Source organism: Balaenoptera acutorostrata, chromosome 9 (assembly GCF_949987535.1).
Source record: "Balaenoptera acutorostrata chromosome 9, mBalAcu1.1, whole genome shotgun sequence".
NCBI lineage: Eukaryota > Metazoa > Chordata > Mammalia > Artiodactyla > Balaenopteridae > Balaenoptera > Balaenoptera acutorostrata.
Window position 1 is genome coordinate 82,780,029 of NC_080072.1, and position 25,418 is coordinate 82,805,446.

The 25,418-nt window shown below is 38.1% G+C and overlaps 2 protein-coding genes across 3 annotated transcripts in view; one reads left to right on the top strand and one right to left on the bottom strand.

Moving 5' to 3' along the window:
• The window catches only part of PDGFD (platelet derived growth factor D), a 227,585-nt gene that overhangs the window by 92,860 nt on the left and 109,307 nt on the right, over window positions 1-25,418 (bottom strand). The window lies entirely within an intron of this gene.
• On the top strand, window positions 11,248-12,447 carry DDI1 (DNA damage inducible 1 homolog 1). Its single transcript, XM_007191230.2, has one exon. The coding sequence runs from the start codon at window positions 11,248-11,250 to the stop codon at window positions 12,445-12,447; it is 1,200 nt and encodes a 399-aa protein (XP_007191292.2).

The window sequence follows — 25,418 nt, forward strand, 5'->3', positions numbered from 1 at the left end:
GAACACATCCTTAATCAAGTATCATAACGTGATTGATGCTTAAAAACAAGCCCACAAACCAACGCCAGGTGGACTTCTCAGGAGTCAACTGGGTATCAACACTGAGGCTCTTGTTTAAAACATAAAGAAATTTATGCACAGAACTAAAAGTGTCAAAGTGGGGGAATTGAATCTCAGTACATCCAAAGTCCATGCCATTAAGACTTATGTCAAACTGTCTACATTTTATTATATATTGTAATTACCGAATACATAAAACTGTGAGCTTAATTGACAGAGCACTTTCGAATCGGAATCAGCCAATTTAGAGCAACAACTGAGAACACTGTTACAGAATAGATAGAATTAGTGACAGCTACACACCCACATTGAACCCGGAACCAGGCAACAAGATTTTGACCAGATGATGTGAGGTGTAAAGCCGTTATGTTTATCTTTTTGTAAAATGTAAATGAATTGTTTGAGAATCTGGAAGAAATGACTGAAGAAAACCCACACACAAAACACAATAGATAAATATGTAACCACCACCACCACCTCTGCCCACCCAAATTCATTTATGGTTGTTTCTCCTCAGACGTTAACACTGAGACAAGGATGTGGGTGCAGACAGTCTTTGTTTGGGAGGGCATTCCAGGATGCACAAGGGAGAAGTGGATAAACTGAGACAGGGCAGGGAGAAAACCTAGTGAACACAGCATTGCCATGGGCCACTGCAGTTCAACACCTCTGAGGCACCGTGTGGAGCGGACTTCAGAATTGCCCCACAGAAAGATGGAGAAGCTGGGGCATTTATCCACCAAATCCCATCTTTTGCTGCTTGAGAGTTGTTTCTAGAGACATTAGAGCCCCAGCACTTCCAAGCTGAGGAGGTCTGAGCAAGCTCCCCAGAGACATAGAAACTAAGACACAAGGGCTCTGGAAATGGGAAGCTGTCAGCATTTACAGGAACACAAGCCTGGGCTCAGGGAGATGGAGCTGGGGCAGCAACAGTATCTGCTTCAAAAGTACAAGCATAACAAAATCACAGCTTTGTTTATTCAGCAGTACTGTCTTTTCTAAAGCACTGATAAACTTTTCCAGCCACTCGGCAGCAAAGGTAAAGACGTTCTGAATCTGCCTTCCTTATCTCCCTCTTTTCTTTTGGGCACACCTTCATCATCTGACTGTCAGTTCCCACATGGACTCTCTACAGAGTCCCTCAAATGCCCTTTGCATTTTTGCCCCCGAAGCCAGTACAAGAGGTGGGAAAGCTAGGGCAGGCAGAGTTGTGTTCCAGCTGCACCTGACTCAGTGGCTGCGGCTGTGACACTGTCTTCTCAGCCCATGAAGTGCCATTGCATGCATGGTTCTCTGCAGTACCTCTTAAGGGTAGGCTTTCTTTAGATACTTGCCTTCCTGTTTTGATCCTAACCTATGCCACCCTGAAAGGAAGCCTGCTCCTTGGGCATACATCCAGAGCATCAGAGTCTTAATTGTTTTCTCTGATGGTCTCAAAAGTAAGGTTCTTGCACCTCCAGATGCATTGGTGAGGGCAGACAAAAAGTAGTAGAAAGTAGTATTTAACCGATCCATTTAAAATATCTATCCTTTCTGTATTTTATAATGTTATACAGTACTACATATAGTTTGTAAATATACACATATTGAGAATGTGATCAAAGTTTCTTGTTGATTCTTTTTAACTAACTTCGAACCATCACAAAGGTTTGAAGGTCCTGCTCTGAGAGACTGCATCTGCTGTTCCACGGCCACAGGATCAATGACCACCGTCAAAATAACAGTTCTTCAAGGGGACTTCTAGATGGCTGTTACCAATTTTCCCAAGGAGTCCCCTACTGTCCAGTCCAAATGACTCTGGGCATCCACCCTGAGTGTTGATTTGCTCAGCTCTGTAAATTGCTCTGAGGATTTGGTTAAAAAATTTAAAAAAAAGGACTTTGAGGAAGGTATGTGGAACGAGGCTCTCTCATTGTTCCATCTAACACATGACCGTCCATAATGATTCCAAACCATAATTTATGGGAAAGACCATACTTATACTTTTGGCATCAACCACAACAATTGGATTGTCTACTAACTTAACTTACTTTGCAACACTTTTAATTATGGTGAATGGATTGTCTTTTCATTATGTTCTTTCTGCTCAATAATAATTCTGTAAGCGCCTTACAAGCAGAACCTTGTTGTCTACTTCCTTTGGTTAAAAACAACACTGAAGAACAGCTCACAGACTGCTATGGTTAAAAACGACACTGAATAGGTTGTTGAGATAATACACTCTGAATGGATTTATTTTCAACTTTTGAAGGATACTTCTTGGGGTTTTGAAACAAAGTAGTGACAGACTCCTGCTACTACCCTGAGAAGCCTGGAGTGCAAGGTTGAAGAGAGTAGGGACAGCTCTAAAAGCACAAAAGCACCCAGTCCTAGTCAATGAGGGGTTAAAAATTAATCTGCATATCACCTTCAGGATATATAAATTCTATTCTCTCTTCTTAACTTTTCCGGGTTGTTAATTATTGCCTCTATTCATTGAGGGAAAAAAACTTTGGTAGAGTGCTTTTCTATTTACAGGACAAATTCAAATTATCTATCCATTAAGCCCACAGCAAAATCTTATGGAAAACAGATCATTGTCATTATCCCTAGTTTATATAAGAGGATAATGAGCCTCAGAGAAATACATGCTTTGTCCAAGGGCATTCAGATAATGTGACAAATCCAGTGAACATAAACCCTCCTTTTTTTTTACTTCAGAGCCACAACAGGCTTTGTCTTACTCATCTGTGTATTCAACCCAGTTCTAGTGTGTGTATATGTGTGTGTGTATGTGTGACTGTTTTTCCACTACTGCAGATATAGAATACTGTTGTATACAAGGATAGAATAATGTAACTTGATTCAATGTTTGATACTAGTTTTTTAAGATGCTTGTATTTTGTTGATGTTTTTTCGTCACAGAGTCACAATGAGTTGATATTTTCAAAGGAAAGAACTTGCAGCTTTCTTTGTAAGAAGTGATTCACCTAGAGCCTATTTTATTATAAGATAAATTCTTTTTCTCTTATTGAGGTACCTTTTATCTAGGATGATCCTAGCTATTTTATTTTATTTATTTATTTATTTATTTATTTAGCAGAATACAGGATAGGTGAGTTTTTTTTTTTTTAAACTTGGGTTTATTTATTTATTTATTTATTTATTTATTTATTTATTTATGGCTGTGTTGGGTCCTCGTTTCTGTGAGAGGGCTTTCTCCAGTTGCGGCAAGTGGGGGCCACTCTTCATCGCGGTGCATGGGCCTCTCATCATCGCGGCCTCTCTTGTTGCGGAGAACAGGCTCCAGACGCGCAGGCTCAGTAATTGTGGCTCACGGGCCTAGTTGCTCCGTGGCATGTGGGATCTTCCCAGACCAGGGCTCGAACCCGTGTCCTTTGCATTGGCAGGCAGATTGTCAACCACTGCGCCACCAGGGAAGCCCCGATCCTAGCTATTTTAGATGAAGAATTCAATACCAGAAAGGAATGATCTACCTAGGACTACAAAAGAGAAGGTAGAGACCTGAGGCTAACTGCTAGATAAATTTGCTACATATCCATCCCAACGAACACAAAGTATACCTCCGACCTTAAATTGTCCCTGCTTTTTAATTTAGGCTGGCTTACTGCAAGATCAGGAGTTGATGATCCTGTTTGGTTTAAATTTTTCTCTAAAGACATAGTCTGAGAGCGCAATCTTAGTAGCAGAAACCATGACTTCAGTGGGGCTCCACTTTTTGATGTCAATCTAATGCCAGTATATTTTATGTTGTAGAAGCAGTAATTTATGAGTTATCCTTAACATTTGGTCTAGTGTCTCTTAGTCACAGGCATGAAGGGCTCACCACAATTCTACATTCTAGATGAAACACACTGAAGTAAGAACGTGAAATCAAACCATGTCTTTGTTTAAGTTAATAGTAATTTAGGTTGTTTTGTAGAAAAATAAGGAAATACAGAAAAATAAGACTCAAAACTCAATAAGTTTTGTTAGGGTGGCTAAAGACATTTCTGTTCCATTTCATTTATAGTTTGTAAAGAAAAAAAAAAAAATCAATGATCCTATCTTCTTTCCCTTCAACATCTGAAATTGGGTCTCTTATTTTGAAAGCCAGGATATGTGGTTTCTCTGATTAGTACGTGTTCTTTGGAGGCCTCCAAAGAGAGACTATTCACGTTCTGTGAATAAGCAGCACTGAAATATTCTACCAACATATGAGTAAACAAAAGCATATCAGCAGTTAAGCACATTTTATAAGCTGAGCGAAACAGAATATTCATAAGTGGAATGGAAATGACAATGGAATAGAGGACAAGCCTGGGAGTTTCATGACTCTCAGAATAGAGAGATAGCCCACGGAGACACTAACACTCCCAAACCATTCTGATAATAAGAAGGAAAATTCTCTGGACCTGATATCATTTAGATGGCCTAAGAAAGAATTCTCCTTGTGTCTGGGCTGCTAAATTTAATTTATCTGAGCAAAATAGGTGAGTTGATTTCTCTTTTGTTTGCTATTTTTTTTTTTCAATTGAAGCTTTTGTTTATCAGGCTTTCTCATTTTCATGGTTAGAATACAATTACATTCTACAGACAGATGGGTTTTAGCCATGCTAATTACCATGGTGATCAATTAACTCAGCTGCTGTTTAGAATAGAGAAAGCTACATAAACAACCTGGAAATTTTGTCTTGTATAAGACAGTTGTAGAAACATCACCTATCATACATATAATTCATAAAATATCCAAATGACCATGTTGTTGTGATACAATGGGCTTCTTTATTTATTTGAGATCTTTTCAATATACCTCTCTTCTATCAGGAAACATACATCCATTCTATCTGACCCAAAGTGTCACAATAAATGAAGTGACCTGTCACATTACTGGCTTTTGTGGGGGCATGGCTGGTGGCTGGAGGCCTCTTCAGACCCTTCCTGTTTGGACTGCATGCTAATTACTCTGTGCCCTGGGGTTAGATGTCTCATGTGTCAGAAGTGAATATATGTGGACAATGCAAAAACCGGTTACTTTCAGAACGTTTTGCCCTGTATTATCCATACATGTGTAGTATTATCAACACCTTTTTAAAAATTAAAGTATAATATTCACTAATTACATACACTCACACTGAAAGCACTTACAAGGACATTTGGAAATTCCTGATGCAGCCTCTACACATTTTCTAATAAAATATCTCCACAGGCTAGACAGTAACAATCTAAGACTGATAGGCAAGGCAATGCCAAAGTCCTGAAGGAATCTTCACGGACTCTAAAGCAGATGAAGGTGAACTGAGAACAAGACCTATGCAGATTTCAATCCAGGCACTGCATAGGCTTTTCCTCCTGATAAAGACTGCCTCTTAGCTTAACCAGCCAGGCTCTGTACAGAAACAAACATGGGCATTCATTCTGTTTGTCTGTGTGGGTGCCTGTGTGAATGCTAGGGTTCAGGGAGAAGGCTAGACTATTATTCCTTCCCTGTACCAACCCTACTATTCTACTGCATCCATTTGATGATAGCATCTACAAGGAAACAAAATGAACAGTAAAATGTATGTGTGTAAGAGGAGAAAGGAGTCAAGTGTGTGGTATGACACATCAAGGAAAGGATTGTTCCTCCAAACCCAGGGGGTAAAATTTAACTATGGCTGTGACCAAATCATACTTCCAGGTTGAACTCAGTAGCACTTTCACCAGTGAGCTTTCTGCATAGTCCTACTCACTGCCTGCACCCCTCACCCAAACAAGTAACCTCTATCTCCTCTGAGCAAGCACAGCATTTTATTTATACATCTATCACGACTCTTACTAATTTCTGTTACATAAAATGATTCAAAGTGCTTGAGTCTTATCTGGCCTAGGAGATATCTTGTTCTTTGGAGGAAAGTGACTCCTATTCATCTTTCTATCCTCAAAGCCCCTACTCGTCCACTGATTTGCTCATAGGAAGTGATCATTAAATATTTACTATGAGAAATTATTAACATGTTTCTGAGCTCATCTCCAAGTGGCAGAAAACTTAACTAGTTAAACAAATCTGTAACTTTCCAAATACATATTTTTTATAACTAATTGGACCAAGCCAAGACACTTCCACTGTTTCTTACTAGGACTAAGTACACAGGAAGGACAAAGCAGAAAAGTATAGAAACCACAAGTAAATTATTGATAGAACTATTAAAGTGTATTTGAACTTATAAATAGATCCCACTGGTATTTCTAAACTATCGTGACAGTGTTTTTGAGGTGAGCTGATTACAAGTTACTATAAACAAGAAAACGATAAAAAGTGGTTTGAATAATTTTCCTCAGTCACAGCTGAATTCAAAACATAAGGTCCTATTATCATTTCTGCTACTATTTTGTGTTATATGGCTACTCTCACAGCAGGAATAGGAAAATAAATACATTCGTTATCTAAGGTACACTGAAAGTTAAGAAAAGTAATTATCAACCCACAAAGTTATAAATTGTTTTTATCCTGTTTTTAATTTGTTACACTAAATTTATTTAATCTATAAATGTTTCCCTCACAAATTATAAGTAATCTTCAAACCTTCAATAAACAAGGTGGGCATCCCATAGATCAGAATATTTTTCATATTCTTAAGACGTTGGAAGGGACCATAAAGTACAAAATCATAGCAGCAAACTTTCTTTAAAATGAAAATACACACACATGTATATTTAGACATGGAAAGTATATATATTGAAAACATTAAAAGTTATCAAGAGATTATATTACTTTCAATATGCAGTGTATACCTTAAAATGCATCTCTTTTTATGATAAGTTGTTAAAATGATAATCTATAAAATAAAGTAATAAATAAAGGCACGATAAAAATACTCCCTGATGAAAAGTGACATCATCTTCATTGCATTCTCAAAGTAATTGAAAACATATCCTGAGTGTGCGCTTGCTCTCTCTCTCCACACATGTGTGTGTGTGTGCACACGTGTGCAGGCATGTGTGGGTCTTCTGTTCATATTCTTTATTTTTCTTACAATAAAGAAAAAACACTAGCTGAGTTCCCAGCAGACTAATTTCTCAGGTCTCATGAGTTTCTTCAATTACATATGTTTATATATTTAAGAGGACTTATCATGGTCTTTAAGCTTCAAAAATGGGCAATACTAAACTTTTTTAATAGGGGAAACCTCCAAACAAAGTAATAAAAAGCTTAAACTTCCATCAGAGCATTTTTAACGTGTCTATTAAATGATTAACTACCTGAAGAAATAAATGTTATTCATTAGTGGCAGTTCTGGCACAATGTATTGTATTGCAAACAGAAAAACAGCCGGAAAGTTAGTTGTTTAACCTATGAATACAGTGGGAAACTTAGTTGTTCAGCCTATGAATACAGCTTTAAAAATTCTGTATCTTTCCCTAAATGGCATTGAAAATCTCAAGTGATGATTTAACTGTTTTAATAAGTCTCAATTACACTTTATTTTTAAAGTAACACCAGGCATGTATTTAGAGGAAAGAATCAAAATACAGCAAGCTAATATATTTGCTTAATGTGGTTTAATTATTGTATACACTACATGATGACATTCATGTAGTTACATTATTTTTTCAGATAAAAGACATTTGTTTTGCTCTGTAAAGCAAGAGATGGTACTTTAAACATCAACTCACTGTACTCAGTGGAACCATTAATTATCTGGATTTTTGCTGCATTAAGTTTTTATAAAGAAGCAAATTATAAAAGGTATTATTGTGGATTTACTTCAAAAATAATTTTGGGGTTACTTACTTGGCCAGTATGAAATAAGTGTCATCTTTTCTATTTTATGGGTATTTAGACTATACAATGAGAATTGATTTTCTGAGTGATAGCCCTGAGACCTTGCAGGTGTCTCACTTATCAAAGAAAGATTCAATTATGTTCCTACATTGTACTTACCAAGGAAGAAAAGTAAGAGTATATACTTCACAAAAACTCCTAAAGAAAGAGTTGCAATAACCTTCAGCTACCCAGATTAGTAGGCCTAGATAATTCAGACCTCCCATTTCCAAGTGGTCTGTGCAATAAGGATTTAAGGTATAAGAACGTTTTACATTTAGGAGTATCTTTATATACTCCCAATGATCCCCCATTTATTACACAATTAAAAGAGGTTTTTAATTAAAATTTTGAGGTAAGAGAATTATACATATGGTATTTGAATCACCAATAATACTGAGTAAAATGAAAAAATCAAAGAATATACAAAATGAAGTACTAAAAAGCCCCAGGAGGCTGTATTTATCTTTTCAGATTCCAGGCTTAAACCTCTGTTGCAAATTGCAACAGAGGTTTAAGATCTGGATGGTTGAGTGGACCACAGAATCCGAAGGCTCCCTGCCAATCCTGACATCCTGTGATCTATGGAATGATGACAGTTAATTGGCCAGACCTTGAGTCTCTTTGCTTTCCACTGTGTGTTCTCAGTAAAGGGTAAAATAGTAAAAGGCACATAAATGCAAAATGCCACCAAAAGTAAAGAATTACTACAAGATAATAAAACATAATGAATAAAACTTAATTATGTTCAGTATGAAGGCAATGGTAACATGAAAAAAGTTGCTGGCTGTTTTTGATGTGAATCCTGAATACCTGCTTTGCCAAAAAAAAACCTTATTCTACAAAAATAATTTTATTCACTGCTTAAAAAGACAAAAACCCTAGTATTATCTCCCTAACTTATTAAGATTTTAAGAAACATTGTCTGAAGCTGGTTGGGGTAGGGGGAAAGGAATGTGGAATGTAAGCCCTACCAACTTCTCATCTGCTCCTTAGCAGAGTAATTTGCATATGAACATGTCTCACCTTATAGTTGTTCCCAAACTCAGAGGAAACCACTACTGATGTCTGATGAGGACACTAAGAACTGCAGAAGAAATTTATTGACTTAATATTGTTGGGCCAAAGGGCCATCCATCTCTACAAATAGTGAAAGATAGTTCTAAATAATGCATAATTTTCTACAAGAATATTATGATGCTAGTTTTTTTTCCCTTAAATTTTTATAAAATCCTCCTTATCATGAAGTGCTGCCTTCCCTGTTAAAGGCTCTAAGTCAGGCAGTCTTCTTCTCAGCCTTGCCCTCCACCACAGCCCACTCCCACATGACTGACTTGTCATCTTTCTAAGTCCAACTCTTTCAGGAAGCCTTCCCTGCCCAACAGTCCTCTCCATATTCTGCATTTGTTCTGCATATATTATTAATTTCTCCCACATTCTGCCAGATTCCATGGTACTTTTTTAAACGCCCGATTTGTGTGTGTGTGTGTGTGTGTGTGTGTATGTGTCCTCTATTTTAGACTGCGCTCCTTTAAGAACACAGCCTGTTTTTAACATTATCATGTGCATCCCCAAAGCTTTGCACATGCTTCACACACAGTAGGCATTCAGTCAACATTCCAAACATAAATGAATATGAGTACGAAACATTAGGATAATTAGAGCAATGAGTGAAATATAGTCCTCCATCTGAGACAAACACATGAGAAACAGGGACACCTGCCCGCCCCCCCCTAAATTCTTTAGACTGATGCAACATCTTTCTCTAAGTAATAGTGCAGGTCTTCTGACAAGACTTGAAATAAGGAGCGGGGATGAGGCAGAGGATGTTGACTACCTTTTGGTTCATAAGAAAATACACTTGGGAAGACCAAGCTAGGAAAACATGACCTCTTTACAGGGCAAAACACATTGTGAAATCTAAAGAAAAACAACTGGCACTCAAAGATTCCTAGCTGATTTCCTTTTGCCCTCAGGCACCACGTTACCCTTGCCTTTGAGCCTCCACTCTGGTATGGGGCAGGGCTGTGCCCTAGGGTCAGGGAGTGAGGCAAATCTGGCCTCCAGTGTGGCATTCACCATGCATTTTACTACAGAATAGATGTCAGATTGGTCTCCTCAAGGTTCCTCTCACTCATCCATTCAAGGTAATGGCCTATTTCTAACCAGTCTCCTATTTTAGAGACCCTCTGTGTTTTCCACACAATTATGCTCCCCAGATCCAACGGGTAAACATATCCTGTCCATTCTACTCAAGAAACACTTTAATTATCCACTGCCTCTTACATTTTCGTATTCTAGCAAGAGCTCCCTCTTTAAGCCGTTGAGAAAGCCTCTACCTGGCCCTCCTGCCAAATCGCATGTCTTCCATTTGTTGTGAGAAACCTCTTCCTTAAATCAATTAAATAAAACAAATAAACATCGCAAAGACCTGCTTCAAATCTCTTCCATTTCCTTCCTTTTCTCTTTTTTCTCTCCCTCTGGGGGGGAAGGTTGGGGAGGGGAGGATTCTTGCTTATTGATAATATTTAAACTCCTTGGGCTCATATGTGACTCCTTATAACTTGGCTCCAATGAATTTTTTCCAGCTTCATATCCTGCCATTCGAATTCATGTACAGATTTATCCTATTAAGACATTTAATGTCTCACATTTCTCTGGAAATAACAGGCCTTGTCATGAATTCTTGCTTTACACATACAATTCTTTTTGTCTCGAGTGACTCTCACCACTTTCCACATGGGAAATGCCCATCCTTCAACAACCACCTGTCTCCTCTCTCTAAAGACATCCCTCAGCATGCTGAACATGTCTGCAAAGTACTTACCTCCGGTATTGTGATTTACCCATTTACCATCAGTCTATCCCTAGAATGTGAGACCCTCAAGGGAACGCACCAAGTCTGATGTATCTTTTTTTATACCAAGCACATAGCCTGATACTTCCCATGTAGGAAACAAGCACTCACTGTTTGGGGGATAAGTAAAAGTACACAGAATACAATTCTCAAAGAACAAAATGTTAATATGTTGTTTAGGAAACGCTGAAACAATCTTTTTCAGACCATGGGTTAAATAGGCTTTGAAGGGCTAGCCTTGGAACTGAAGGGACTCGAGTGACTTTGTTTCTATGGGAACAGGCATTCTAAGTTCCAAGCAGCACACATACAAATGGACTTCAGAACACACGTGTCCCCTCAAGGTTCCACAAGGCCAAGCAGCAGGCACTGAGGCTGGCGGGCGGTCACGCAGACCGGTGAGTAGCTGCACCTCCTTGAGAGGTGAATGAACCTAAACAAGACACCAAGTCGTGAGGAGCAGCTGAGCCATCTACAGAGACCAGCTCCATTCAGCCAGTGAGCAACCCGATGTCCTCTGCCCACCTGGCCTTCCCAGGCCCATGCCATGCTGCTCACTGTCTACTGTGTGCGGAGAGACCTCTCCGAGGCCACCTTCTCCCTCCAGGTCAGCCCTGACTTTGAGCTCCACAACTTCCGTGTCCTCTGTGAGCTTGAGTCCGGCATCCCCGCCGAGGAAATCCAGATTGTCTACACGGAGCGACTCCTTGCCGACGACCACTGTTCGTTGGGCTCCTATGGCCTCAAAGACGGCGACGTGGTCGTTTTACTCCAGAAGGAGAACGTGGGGCCCCAGCCTCTGGGCCAGACATCCATCCTGCCTCGGAGCGATTTCACCGGGACAGCCGTGCCTGGGACATCCAGCTCCCGGCAGCACCACCAGCACCAGCGGGCACAGTCGGCCCAGCAGTCCCGCGGCCTGGACTCTGGAAAGAAGATGACCTCTGCTCAAGGGCTGGACAGCCCCGCCCTGACCCGAAGCATGCTGCTCGCCAACCCCCACGACCTGTCCCTGCTGAAGGAATGCAGTCCTGCCTTGGCCGAAGCCCTGCTCAGCAGAAACCTGGAGACCTTTTCTCAGGTCCTGATGGAGCAGCAAAGGGAAAGGTCCCTGAGAGAGCAAGAGAGACTTAGCCTCTATTCCGCCGACCCGTTTGATTTGGAAGCTCAGGCCAAAATAGAGGAAGAGATCCGGCAGCAGAACATTGAGGAGAACATGACTATAGCGATGGAAGAGGTTCCAGAGAGTTTTGGACAAGTGGCCATGCTCTACATCAACTGCAAAGTGAATGGACATCCTTTGAAGGCTTTTGTTGACTCGGGTGCCCAAATGACCATTATGAGCCAAGCTTGTGCCGAGAGATGTAATATCATACGGCTGGTGGACCGACAATGGGCTGGGATTGCTAAAGGTGTGGGCACGCAGAGAATTATTGGCCGAGTTCACCTAGCTCAGATTCAAATCGAAGGTGATTTCTTACAATGCTCTTTCTCTATACTTGAGGAGCAGCCCATGGACATGCTTCTAGGGCTAGATATGCTCAAGAGACATCAATGTTCCATTGACCTGAAGAAAAATATGCTGGTGATTGGCACGACTGGCACACAGACTTACTTTCTTCCTGAGGGAGAGTTACCTCCATGTGCTAAGTTGGTAAGTGAAACTGGGCAAGACGAGTCTTCAGACAAGGAAATAGCAGATACTATTAAACATTCAGTCATGGAATCAGGACGAAAAAAGCATTGAAACAGGTTATAAATATGCCATCACATGAGGGAGTCTCAGGTCTCAGGAAATTAGAAGACATGAGCTCACTGGCAATGTAATCATTAAAAACATCAGTAACCACTAAACCTGGCCTTGGGATTAAGTTCTCAGAGCTGTCACTACGTAAATTGTGATTACTTGATCTTGGCCCCTCCATTTCCCGTATCCAAAAATCACTGAACCTTATCCTAAGAAGGCTCTGGAGGCTCCAACTCATTTCCAGATAATACATGAAAAGAAAACCAGCCTCTTTAGAGACACAGCCCTATGAAACTATAGGATGGCTTGTCCAAACCTGTTGCTATTTTGCAGAATTCCCTGGAAAAAGCCATTGCTGCAGCTGCTACAATGCACCTATACAAAATTATTTTAAATCAGCACTAACAAGTGTTTATATTCAGAGAAATACATTTATTTTCACAGACTTTGTTTTCTTTAGGAAAGGTACTAGAAATGGTTAGTCAATTGTACTCTTGAGTTGATTAATATTTATAAATGTCCATTTGGGGCAGCATCAGGGCCCATTTCCTCATGTTTTACATCTTCCCTTCCCCTGGACTCCTGTGGAGTCATGCTCACTGAAATCCATTCCTAAAGGCTGTTTCTGCCATATTTGAGATAGTGGATTTTTCTCCTAGGATGTCCTAAAATAATTTCCTCTTTCTTCTGCATTCAAAGAAACTCTGGTTGTAAAAGAAAGGCAATCAAATAGACTTTTTTTTAAAAATTATCATGCTTCTTGGAAACATGAAGATTGGGAGCCTCGTGGTTGTACTGCGGTGGTAGTGGGAGGTAGGGACAGGCGGTGGTCTAGGTCCCCTAATCCTCTTTCTGGTCTGTTTTATATATTAAGCTGTTATTACATAAATATTGTTTGAACAAAGGGTTTCATTTTTAAAATAACATTTGAAAATTTCTGAATGAGATCTCTAAGGCCTCATTCAGCTCTACGGTCCATTCTGACAAAGCTACTCTCCATTACTACTGATAGTGGGAAATAGAAGATTCCCGACGTAATTACAATCCACAGCTAAAACCCTGAGAGACAAGGTTCAGCTGCCTGAGGCCATCAGACTCAGAGAAAATGTTTCAGGGCAGTAATCCATCAGGACTAGTATTAGAATACAGGATTCAAAGTCAAATAATATATATGTTCTGATTTTAGCTCTATATTAATTAGGCAAATCAGCTTACATACAGTACAACTCAATTTCTCATCTATAAACTGTTTCAGAGGGGAGAGTCATTTTCAGCTACTAAGACTACATTATGAACGAGGATATCCTTTATGTTTTCCCAACAAGATCTAAAGCCACCCAAAGCCTTTCCAAAGGCTACAGAAAAAAAAAAAAAAAAAAAAATCTTCCCCTGTAGGTCTCCCTTTCTTGGTCGGCTTCTAGGTAAGACTAATCATCATTTTCTATAGAGTCTCCTCTCCCCTTCCAGCCATCATCAGTTCGCCTCCCAGTATTCTTCTTCTTTATAGGTGTTCCTATGCTCATGTCATTTCCCAAACCTTGTCTACATTTGTACCAGGGCTTACATCCAGTAGAGTTACTAAAAATGACAAAGAGACTTCTTTTCTACTTTTGTTTCTAATTAAGTACTAAAGACAAAAGTAATTGACAAAATGAAGGAAGAAATTCAGGGTAAAGCCAGGGATAAGCAGTTAAATGCCTGTGAAAGATGGGAACCGACCTGATAAATGCATGGATTCCTGCAGGGATAAAAATTAGCAAACTCCTCAGTATTTTCTGCTGGACGGAGTTTCAGGCCCATTTATGCAAAAAACATATCTCATATGCATATGTCACATGGGGCTGCTCAACATAAAGGTTCAGTATATGGTGTATCAGGATTTCTAACCCATAAAAGCCAATCAAAAATCACCAAATGTTTAAACTAAAAAGACAGTTTGCATGATATCAAATCCCACCACACTCACTCGCCCTTCTCAGACGAACATCACTTCTAATGTAGCTATGATGTTTCAGGACCAGACTTAGGTATAATTCTTTGTTTCTTATTTTGAGTTGAATATTATTCCATAACTTCCAAAAAGTTGGTCTTCATTCTTCCTTTTTTCAGGAACACACTTACTTTCTTTGGCACACAACAATCCTTTTAATATATGAAATCAATGTCATCTGAAATAGTCTCTTTTGTAGGCTTTCACCAGATTCTATAACTGCTCCTCATTGGAGAAGTTTGGAATCACCTAAAAATTTCTGTCATGTTCCTTTGGATATATTCCAGCTTCTAAATATATTACTTGAGTAGATGGATTGGTAAATAAAAATACTTCTATTGAATTGAAAAGGAGTAATCTCAAAGAAAAATCAATAAACAGAGTGAATTAATTAAGCAATGTCCTTGCTGATTAATTTTTTTAAGATCATTGTTTTTCAAATCAGAAAGTATTTTGAAAATTAGTTGTATGGATTTAAAGTCTTAACTCAGTCCTGTGTACACTTGAATAGATCTTAATTAACTTTTAAATGGATTAGTTTTAGTAAAAGGCAGCATCTTTTGCATGTCTCCTATGTAAATCAGGTACTATGTAAAGTGTTTTACATATACTAGTACCATTAGTCTTCAGAATAGACCTTCAAAAGAGTTATCATTTGACTGTGTTTTACAGATAAGAAATTCAAGCCTCAGAACTATTATGAAACATTCAAATATCCAAAGCTTACTGTTTTTTAAACTTTTTTTGACAACAATCTGCATTTTAAATTGTAACCAAGTTTTACATCACACACACACAGGCAAAAGCACACAAACATCTATCTTTGAAACAAAAAGATTCTTGAAGTAATATGAAATGTTTTATCCTTTCCTAGCCTATTTCTTTAAAATGTTATATTTTATTATTTTACAAATATTTCAGACATGCCCCACTAACTGTACACAAGGTCTCCTGATCCACAATTTGAAAGGCCCTGACCTCCCAGATTGCCTGATTCAAGTCTTTCTGATTTCAAATGCCACGTTCTTTCTAATATGTAACCTTCTTGACATGACCCATTTTAATTCTAGATACTGGCACAAAACTGTTTCAAAGTTTCATTTTATGAAGACTACCAAAACACTACCAGTAAAAATGGAAACAGAGCAGCAGTAATCAGAATACACTCAGCAATTATTTACTGAACATCCATGAAACAAGCACTGAGCCAGGTTTTTATAAGCATGAAAATGAATAAGGTACAGTTCTAGACCTCAAGGTGATTACAGCTTTGTGTAGAGGTAGGAGACAGTCTTGTGATCAACTAAGAACAAACAAGGTAGACATGTAATCAGTACTATGTTAGTGCAAATGAAGGAATAAATTTTAATTGGGGAGTTATTTTTAAAATAAATAAACAAGCCAGTAAAATGTACTTCCAATATGTCTAAAATGACCATCACTGATGCTAGAAAAAACAAACAACGAACGCATACTCTCCTCCTAAAGTTCAGGTTGCTAATATACAACTTACAAGTATCTACTCTTGGGAATTTACTACCTGAAAAATGATGAACAGTTTTTCATTTTCTTTCTTCCCATTAGAAATCATGATAAAGTAGACCACATGATGAAATAGACATAACCTGTTTAAAATAACAAGTCATTTTAAAATTCCATCAAGCCTTTGCTTTCACCAATGCCCACTGAAATACCCATCTTACCTAAAAGAAAATCACTTTGTTAATAAGCATGCATTTGAAGATTATAGCAATGCATTCTGCCATAGTTAAACTGGAAGACTGATAATATTTGAGATTAGTAGAGCATATATATAATCCTAACTTCTTTCTTAAAATACCAGCTCATAAAATTTCTCTTGCTTCTAGAAGAAAATCCACTCCCCCAAGAGAAAAAGGCAAATGGATATCTGCATGTATGACTTCATCTTCACTGTGGGTATTAAATGTTGCCTTTTTTAAGAAAACTTTGTACTTCTTTCAGAGGGTCATTTGCTGACATCCAACATTTCATAAAGAAACACTTGAGTAAATGATGAGAGTCATCTGGGATTCACACCAGGAAACTGCTGATGAAGATATTAATCAACGCTAACATTTATAGTTATTCTTTGAGATAAACAAGAGCCTGGAAAACCAAAGAAGAGGGACAAAGGTAAAGAGAAGTAAAGGAGGAAGAGGGGAAAAAAACCCCCACAGAAATCTGAGGTGCTTTTAACTAATTATCTCTTGGTTTAAGTACAGTTTCATAAAGTAGGAAGGGACTGGGCTGAGATTGAGGATTGGCTACATTTCCATAATACTTCATCCATCATTGGCCAGTTATCTAAAAATAAAAATATTTTCACATTAGGGCCTGAGTCAAACTTGCTTTTGAACCCCAGCTTATTTGCATATTTGGGTCCATCCTTTAGAATCTCAGAACTTCTAAGGGTCTGTTATCAGAAAAATGGGGTTCAAGGTCCTGCTGCCCTCTGTATACTTAACAGGCAATCCTATCGAGATGGGCACACCTGGGGCTGTTTTGTCTCTTATTACTGCCCTGAATGTTTTGATGATTGCTGCTGCTGCTGCTGCTTCTTCCTTATCCCCCTCCTCCTCCTTTGGAGAAAGACTTTTATGAATCCAGCTTTTCTATATTCTAATGAGTAAGGTTTATTTTAAGAACATCATTAGAAAAATCACAAGGTAATTTCCTCCTATGTTAAAGTCCATAGGAGGCAAGATGGATTGTGCTCCAGATTAGAGTGAAGTGTATGTTTTCGTGTTGTTGACATATTGCTGCTGCGTCCAAATAAAATAGACGACAACTACCAACACAGGCATATTCTAGGTAAAATAATCGCTTAAATCCATCAAATTCTTACCCTACAACATCAATCACCACTCCAAAATCTTACTCTAACGGCACTTCATTTACAAGGACCCCTTGAGATGAAGAGAAAAATTAATTTAAAATTACATTAATTCACCTATTCTCCCTTCCAAACTCATGTCATGTTTAGGGATTCAATTAGCTTATCGGCCAAAATGTATCAGTGTTTTGCATTCACTTACGTCACTAAAAATCCAATATACTTTTTCAAGAGTCTTGTCATTGACCTATGTCATTCAAAGAGACAAAGGAAATGTAAGTTATAGTCTTAGCCTTTAAAAAATTTTTAAGTCCAGTTAGAGGAACTAGAAAAAATACAAAGTAAATAATTCAGAAATAATATTTCATTCAGTGCTGAATCATGAAATACATTATATGAGTTCAGGGGAATGAACTCCTGCTTCCCATTTGAGATGCTAACTACAACAGGGCAGGACCTATTGGACAAAATTTTACTGAGCACTTACTGTATGCCAGGTACCATTTTAGAGGCTGGATTTCCTTGATGCAGGAAGAGTGTTATGTTGCTCAACTAGTACTCTGAGATGCAGCCAGGCATATAGGAGAATCTGTCACCTCCTCAAAGATGAATCATTTAGGGTCCCTTTGAGATGACCCAACTAACACAACCAGGGTTAGCATACAGCTGATTCTTAGGTTAAACCTGAAGGTGAAGTGTGTGGTCTGTTTCTGCCTTGACCCACAGTGGCACCGTGTTCCACTAGCTTCCTATGATGGGCTTAATCTTGGAGCACGGTTCAGCCACTGTACACAAATACTTCTCTCAAAAAGACTGGGGGCTTATACAATTGATGAACAACCAGCAACACAAGCAGAAGAAATTAACACCCAGAGACGAGTTAATTTGGTACAACATTTGTCACATACTTAAACTCCAGGGAATAAAAGAACAGGGGATCTCATGGACGGTGAGATACCAACCAGAAGGCAATTAAATAAATGTTTGGGCATTTAGAAAACCTAGAATGGGGCACAAAATTACCAACAAAAATCTAATAAGTGCTGGGATTATAACCTTGTTCATAATTATAGCTTTAATTTTTAGTATTTTATGTGAGGCAAACAGTATCTGCTTAATAAATACAGATTATTTGAATGAAAAAAATAGACAAAGTTCCATTGTTATTAATAAGCTGACATAGAGAAGATGTGGCTTTTAATTTAACTCAGTTTTTATATTAAAATACGTAAGGTAAAACTAAATCATATCTAGACAGTAAGATTATCTTTGTATAATTAGAATAAATAGGTTTGGGTTAACTGCATGGCTAATATTTATATGCATAGATTTAAGTGTAAGTGATTCAAGAAACAAACCCTTAACATGCTTCTAGTCTGGTAAAGTTGCCAATTGTTCCACACTAAGAGCAATTTAACTAGTACTTGCAGTAGCCAAATCACCCCCGTTTATCTGGGACTGTCTTCATTTTAAAACTGATAGCTCAGCATGCTGGCAACTCCCTCAGTCTCAGGCAAACCAGAAAAGTTGGTTATCCTATAAGTGTTGGAAGTAGAGTTTTCATTTCAAGCACATGAGCATGCTGTGGGCACCTCCAAACACGCTGCACTTTTAATAGGCCTGAATGACCAATGTTCCATGTTATTAATATATGTCCAAATGATCAAAGTAGAATTTCCTAATCTATTTTGTATAGGAGAAATAACCTTATTTAAACTCATTCATCAAATATTTCTGGACTGGAAAGTTAATCATTTAAAAATTATATGAAAATCACATTTTAAAAAGAAATATTAAAAGAATTTAATGAAAAAGAACTTATGATTTCTTTCTAACTGAAGTCCATGAAACTTCTTTAATTTTCAATACTCCTTGCAACTAAAAAAATAAAATGAGTAGAAATTCACATCAGAATATGGAGGCATGAGATAATCAAAATAAATATTTAAATTATCTATGATTTTAGGTTATCATGAAAAAGCACTGATAGAACAAAACTATACTACTTTTTACACTTAGAGTAAGGATAGTGATAGTCTAAATCTAAGTTCCAAAGTAAATCCTAGGTTTTGAGTTTTTAAGGGAATATTTGAACAAAGGAGCAGAAAAAACTTCAGAAAGAAACACAAATAAATAATGATGTTACCTTCATGTTTATTTTAAACTGTCAAGATGCAATGAACGGGATATAAGGTAGGTCTGTACAATGGGGACCAGTAAAAGACAAGCAAGTTTTTGATAAAGAGTTGTGCTTATAACCTGCAGATGACGCCTAGAAGAAGAAGCTTTGCTGAGTATCTGGCTGAGGAGTGGATGAAATATGGAGGGTCCAGTATTCTTCGGTAGGAAGCTGTACAGTGTTGGGGGACTAGGAAGTAAGAAGAGGAAGATATGACCAGATTATGATGTTGCCATGGAAGCAGAGGTCTGAGAAGGTTTTAAGGAAAAATAGGCTATCCACTAACATCCAGTGTACCAAATAATTTGAAGAAAAGCAAAATGGCAAAGTGAGACCTCTACCTTTGCCACCAGAAGGACAATACAATCTGTGATGAGGGTAGCTTTTGTAGAATTGAGGGAGGGTAGCACAGAGAAGTTAATGGCATCAATGGAACATCAGAAACATACAGAAGGCAACTTTTATCAGTTGAACTGATTCAGTTGTTTAATAACTTCAATGTTTAATAACTTCCTTTCTAGCCCATATTATCATGAATTTAGAAATGAATAATATTAAGAACAAATTTACATAAATATACTGGAACCAGCATTTTAAGCTTCATTCTGTCAGAAATAATTGCATAAAGCTAAAGCAACAGATGGGCAGTTAGAGTAAAACAGAAACAAAGATATTCTCTGTTCAAAAACTGCCAACTGCCATCACTTGGTCTTCAAAGCAGTAACTGAGAGAAAACAATCTCATTGATATTCCATAAGCTATAGGAGTTTATGTGCCCATATGGCAAGGCTTCTACTGTCAGAACCTCATTTCATAATAATTCTTAAGTATCTGGTCTGAAAGTGTCTTCATTAATACAAGAAACTAAAACAGTGTTTGCTCTTTTTTCTCTAAGTGTACAATAACTAAAAAATCTGTTTAAGTTTTATGAAAAATGCAAAAACCTTTCCATGTTGTTCAACTATTCTCAGTGATTCAGGTTAATTAATTTTTAAAAAGTGATTTAGCAAAATCTCCAAAGAACGGTGACTATACACTATTAAATGATTTCTCCTTTTGAAAAACATTCTAAACATTATTTCAGGTTGTAGTTAAGTGCTGTAAAGGCACATGTGGAAGTTTCAAATTTCCATTTGCACTATAACTTTCCATAGTTTTGTGAGGTCTAAAAAACTTGGCAGCCAACCAAATGAATGGGTTTAAGTCCTACAGGAAGTTCAGAGAATAGGTTAGTGATCAGTATCCTTTGAGATGCCATGAAGAACAGGTGAGGGGGTCAGATTAAATGCATTATGCTCATTATGTTCGTTTATAGTTGGCCGCAAGGCTTCTAGTGCACAGCCAAGGTAAATCTGCTATAGTTTTGATAGTGCCTAAGAAGCACTGAGTTATTTCAGTCTACCAAGATACAAGTGAACAAATTTAGCACACATTTCTGAGTGGACTACAGATTCCTGGACTCCATATGTAATGTCTCATCAATGAAAATCTGGGAGTATTTCTCTTAAAGGAACATATTCCGAATGAGATTTAGTTGTATTTTAAAAAGCACAGGCATTCAACAGTTCAATTTCTAGGAGACCCTGTCTTCATCTTGAGGGTAACTTACTGACCCAGAGGAATTTGGTCAACTAGGTAGAAAGAAAAATACAACTCTAAATAGAAAATATTAAGTGACAGATTGCCCGAGAACATTTAAAATAATATAGGAGCAAATAGGTAAAGCTAATTCTTCATTCTTATTCTGATAAGAATAAGAATTCTGATTCTTATTCTGTCATTCATTTATTTTTCTTCTACCTTCTTCCTTGAATGAGCAAAGCTCATACTTTTAATGTATCACTCACTCTTCTGTCTCCTAGTTCACCTCAAACATTTTATACCTTCTTGTTCTCCCTATGGTGTCCATGTAAATGGAAACCAGCCTAAATGGAAGGTCACCAAAACCTTAACTGATAGCTAGGCAGACATGGGTGTTTTATTTTACAAGTATTCTAAGTCACTTATAGCTCTGGAAAGACCATCCTTTGCTACTGATATAGGCCATTCTCAAAGCTACCTTGTTTTCAGATCATACAAATCTGATTTGAGAGTATGCTGAGACCTAAGTCCAATTAGCTGCAAGTTATTCATTTGTTCATTCAGTAACTAGATATCGAAAGCCAACAATGCACCAGGTACTGTCACTGCTTCAGGAGCTAGAAAAATAGTGGTACACAAGAATGACAAAGTAGTTGTCCTCTTGAAGCTTAGTTTCCAATGGAAGTTTCAAACAATAATAAAAAATAACAATGATAATACCTATCATTTACGTAGCACTAGGTGACTTATTTTTGTTAAGCATGCGTTTTAACTCATTTTATCTTTATAACAATATGTAAGTACTAAACAATATCTCCATTTTAAAGGTTAGGACTCAGAGGAAAAGACAGGTTAAGGAAGTTGTCCAAGGTCACAGAGTTAGTGTCTGCATCTAGGAATTTGGGATCCAGAATCTATGTATAATATTTAATCAGTCTACCATATTACCTCTCAATAACAGTAAATAAAATATATATAATGTCTAGTAGAGATACATTCTACGAATAAGAATAAAGTACCATAAAGGAATAGAGAGCAATGAAAGAGGAGAGGATTCTATTTTAGATAAAATAGTCAGGGAAGGTCTTTCCAAGGAGATGATATTTGAGGAGAAACCTGGGTGATGAGGGAGAGGAACTCTTAGAAGATCTGGGCAGAGAACATTTCAGAAGAAGGAATGCAAAGGTCCTAAGGCAGAAGTAAACTAGGAGTATCAAGGAAGAGCAAACAGGTCAGTGGTTAGGGTGGAATAAGGGAGTAATCTAGAAGGGGTTAGATATGCAAGGCCTTGCAGTCTAAGTAAAGGGTTTGGATTTCATTCTAGGTGTTATGGGAAGCCACGTAAGGGCTTTTAAGCAAGGGAAGACATTTGGTTTATTTTTTAAACCCTTCTTTGGTTGCTTTGTTAAAAATAGAAGAGCTGAGGACTGGGCCCTTGATAAGCCCAGTAACTACGGGCTGAGCCGAGGAGGTGCAACCAGCAAAGGGGCCTAAGAAAAAGTAAGAAAGGTAGGAGAAAAATAAAGAAAATCACATCTAAGAAGCCAAATGAAGAAACTGTTTCCTGAAGAACAGTGTGGTCGCTGTGTCCAGTACTGCTGGGAGGTTAGGAAGAGGGCTGAGAATTCATGGATGGATGTGGCAAGGTGGAGGTCGCTGGTAACAAGAGTGACTTTGTGGGTGTGGTGGGTAAAGAAAGCTTAGTCTGAGGAGCTTGACGAGTCCATTGTACCAGAGGAGGTGGGGAGAGCAAGTACTGCCAGTTCTCTTAGGGAAGAATTCTTTCAGGGAAGCAAAGAAACACCCTAGTAGATGAAGGGGCCATGAGAGCATTTCTTTTCCTGTGAAAGGTAACTGAGTCTATATGTTGAGAATAATCCAGTAGGAGAGAAAAACTGAGGAAGCAAGAGAGAACAAGGGTAACTCGAGTACAGTCCTTGAGTATAAGGGAGGAATTGAGTCTTACGAGCAAAAGCTTGTGATGGGAAGGTGGGCAGAACATACAGGTGTAAAGACAGGCAGGCGGGCAGATTTGAGGGTGTGAAGATAAGCCAGTTCTCCTCTATCTTCTATTTTCAGGGTGAATTAAGAAGCAAGGGCCCCAGTTAATGGTGAGATGAAGGTAGGAAGTGTCAAAGGATTGAGAAGTAGGGAGAGCATGTGAAATAGTCATTTTATAGCATGAGAGAGTTCCTTAGCAGGAAAACTGGATAAGGAAAGTGGGCATTTTGATTCTAGCACCAATTTTGCCACTTACTGGACATGCACCTTTATGCAAGACACCAAACCTCTCTGGGCCTCAGTTTGCTCATAAGTGACAAGGTGTGGATGAGTACCACTTGGAGGCACCCACAAAGGTGTGGGGTACTTTCGGCTCTCCTGGCAACCAGTGACATTTAGAACACCAGGTCCGGGGTGCTCTAAGTCCTTTAGTGTATGGAATAATTCTGTAAGACAAATGGCTCTCCCTCCCAAATCTCCAGCAGTGCCCACCCCTGGTAGAAACATGGGGGAGAGGATCACACCAGGCATTCTGCCAACTCTAGGCTCTATCTGTAACTTTCAGTGTTGATGTTAGGGGGAGCTAGCTCACAGGGGTGGATAAACCATATATCCTTCTAATTCACCACCAATAATCATCACCCTCACCCCCGAAGCGTTTTTAGACTGAAAACAGGCTGCTAGCCAGACAAAATGAACACAAGCTGAATTTGCCCTTGTTATTTCCTCAGGCCTTAAAAGGTACTAATGAGCACTGAAACGGTCTACAGATTACAGCCAGAGAAAGGAAGAGCCAGTACAGGGTGATCCAGCAATGAAAAATCAGCGCTCTGTTATTTCAGAAACCATTGTCATTAGCTACCACAATAATTAAACAGAAGTGCTGCCAGTGGTAGTGTCGAACAGTAGCAAAGAAAGTTTGATACCCATGTACTGCCAGTATGGCAATAGCATCTCACTACCATAAAAAGAGAAAAAATAATTTTAATTGTATTGACCATAAGGCCCCCAACATGAACTGAGAATTAGTTAACAAGGACAAGGCAATTATTAAAGGCAATATATCACATTCTACTCAAATGATCAGTGCAGTGCTGCAGGCAGGGCTGTTAGTGACCTTTCTAGTTGACACCTTCATTAATGATGTGTATGAGGAAAACCAGCATGTAGATGGATTTGCAAGACTGATTCTACCTTGGGAGTTACTGCAAGTGCGAGTTTCCAACATCACAGTAATAACTTAAGTAGAAACGAATACAGAGTTTCCTCGTAGGATTTAAAATTCAAGGTGGGCAATTATACAGTGAGATAACACAGACAGATAGGAAAAATTCTAGGTGAAAATCTTAAATAGTAGGATGGTGATTCCTGGGGAAAGAAAAAGTCAGTGATTACACAGTTTCTCAAAGAGTCTTATTGCTGACATTTATCAAATAAAGATGCCTGCCAGATATTATATTTTATAAACTACTGTTTCATCTATAGAATGTAATCAATATAGTAAAAGTATACAAATAATCAATGTGCTTGTTTTTTGACTTTTCAAAAAAATTAAAAAAAAATTTTTACAATCTTTTCTATTGGGGTAAAATTCATATAGCATAAAATTAACCGTTTTTAACAGAATGATTCAGTGGCAATTAGTACAGTCACAATGTGGTGCAACCAACACCTCTATCCAGTTCCAAAACAGTTTCATTGTTTCATCGCTCTGAAAGGAAAGCCTGTACACATTAAGTAGTTGTTCTACCTTCCCCCCCTCCTCCTAGCCTCTGGCAACCACCAATCCATGTTTTGTCTCTATGGACTTTTGTATTCTGGATATTTCATTTAAATAGAATCATACAATGTGTAACCTTTTGTGTCTGGCTTCATTCACTTAGCATAATGTTCTCAAGGCTCATCTACCTTGAAGCATGTATCAGTACTTCACTTCTTTTTATGTCAGAAGCCTATAATTACATTATAATTACAATGTTAATTCAAAGCATGGCATGGAGCTACCTCTCAGTTCTGAGTGCCAACAGTAAGCAGAACCCAACAGAAATCCAGCAAAACCTACCTTATCCTGATTACTACAAGTCTTAAGGAAAGAAGAGCAAAAAAGGAGCTTATTTTATTAATTTTACTATCAGGAATCATTCATGAAACTGAAGATGTTACTGTTAGAAAGTCCTTTCTTTACTTAAGTGACATTTAGATCTTTACTAATGAGACATAATAAATACTCATTAATTATCGATTAACTGGAAGCTTTGGAATTCCCTAGCTAGGATGTAGAAGGCACCCAGTAAATGGCTGTTGAGTAAATTGAAGTAGGAATCAAAGAGGCTATGTGGGGGGTTTTGGTGTTTGTTTATTTGTTT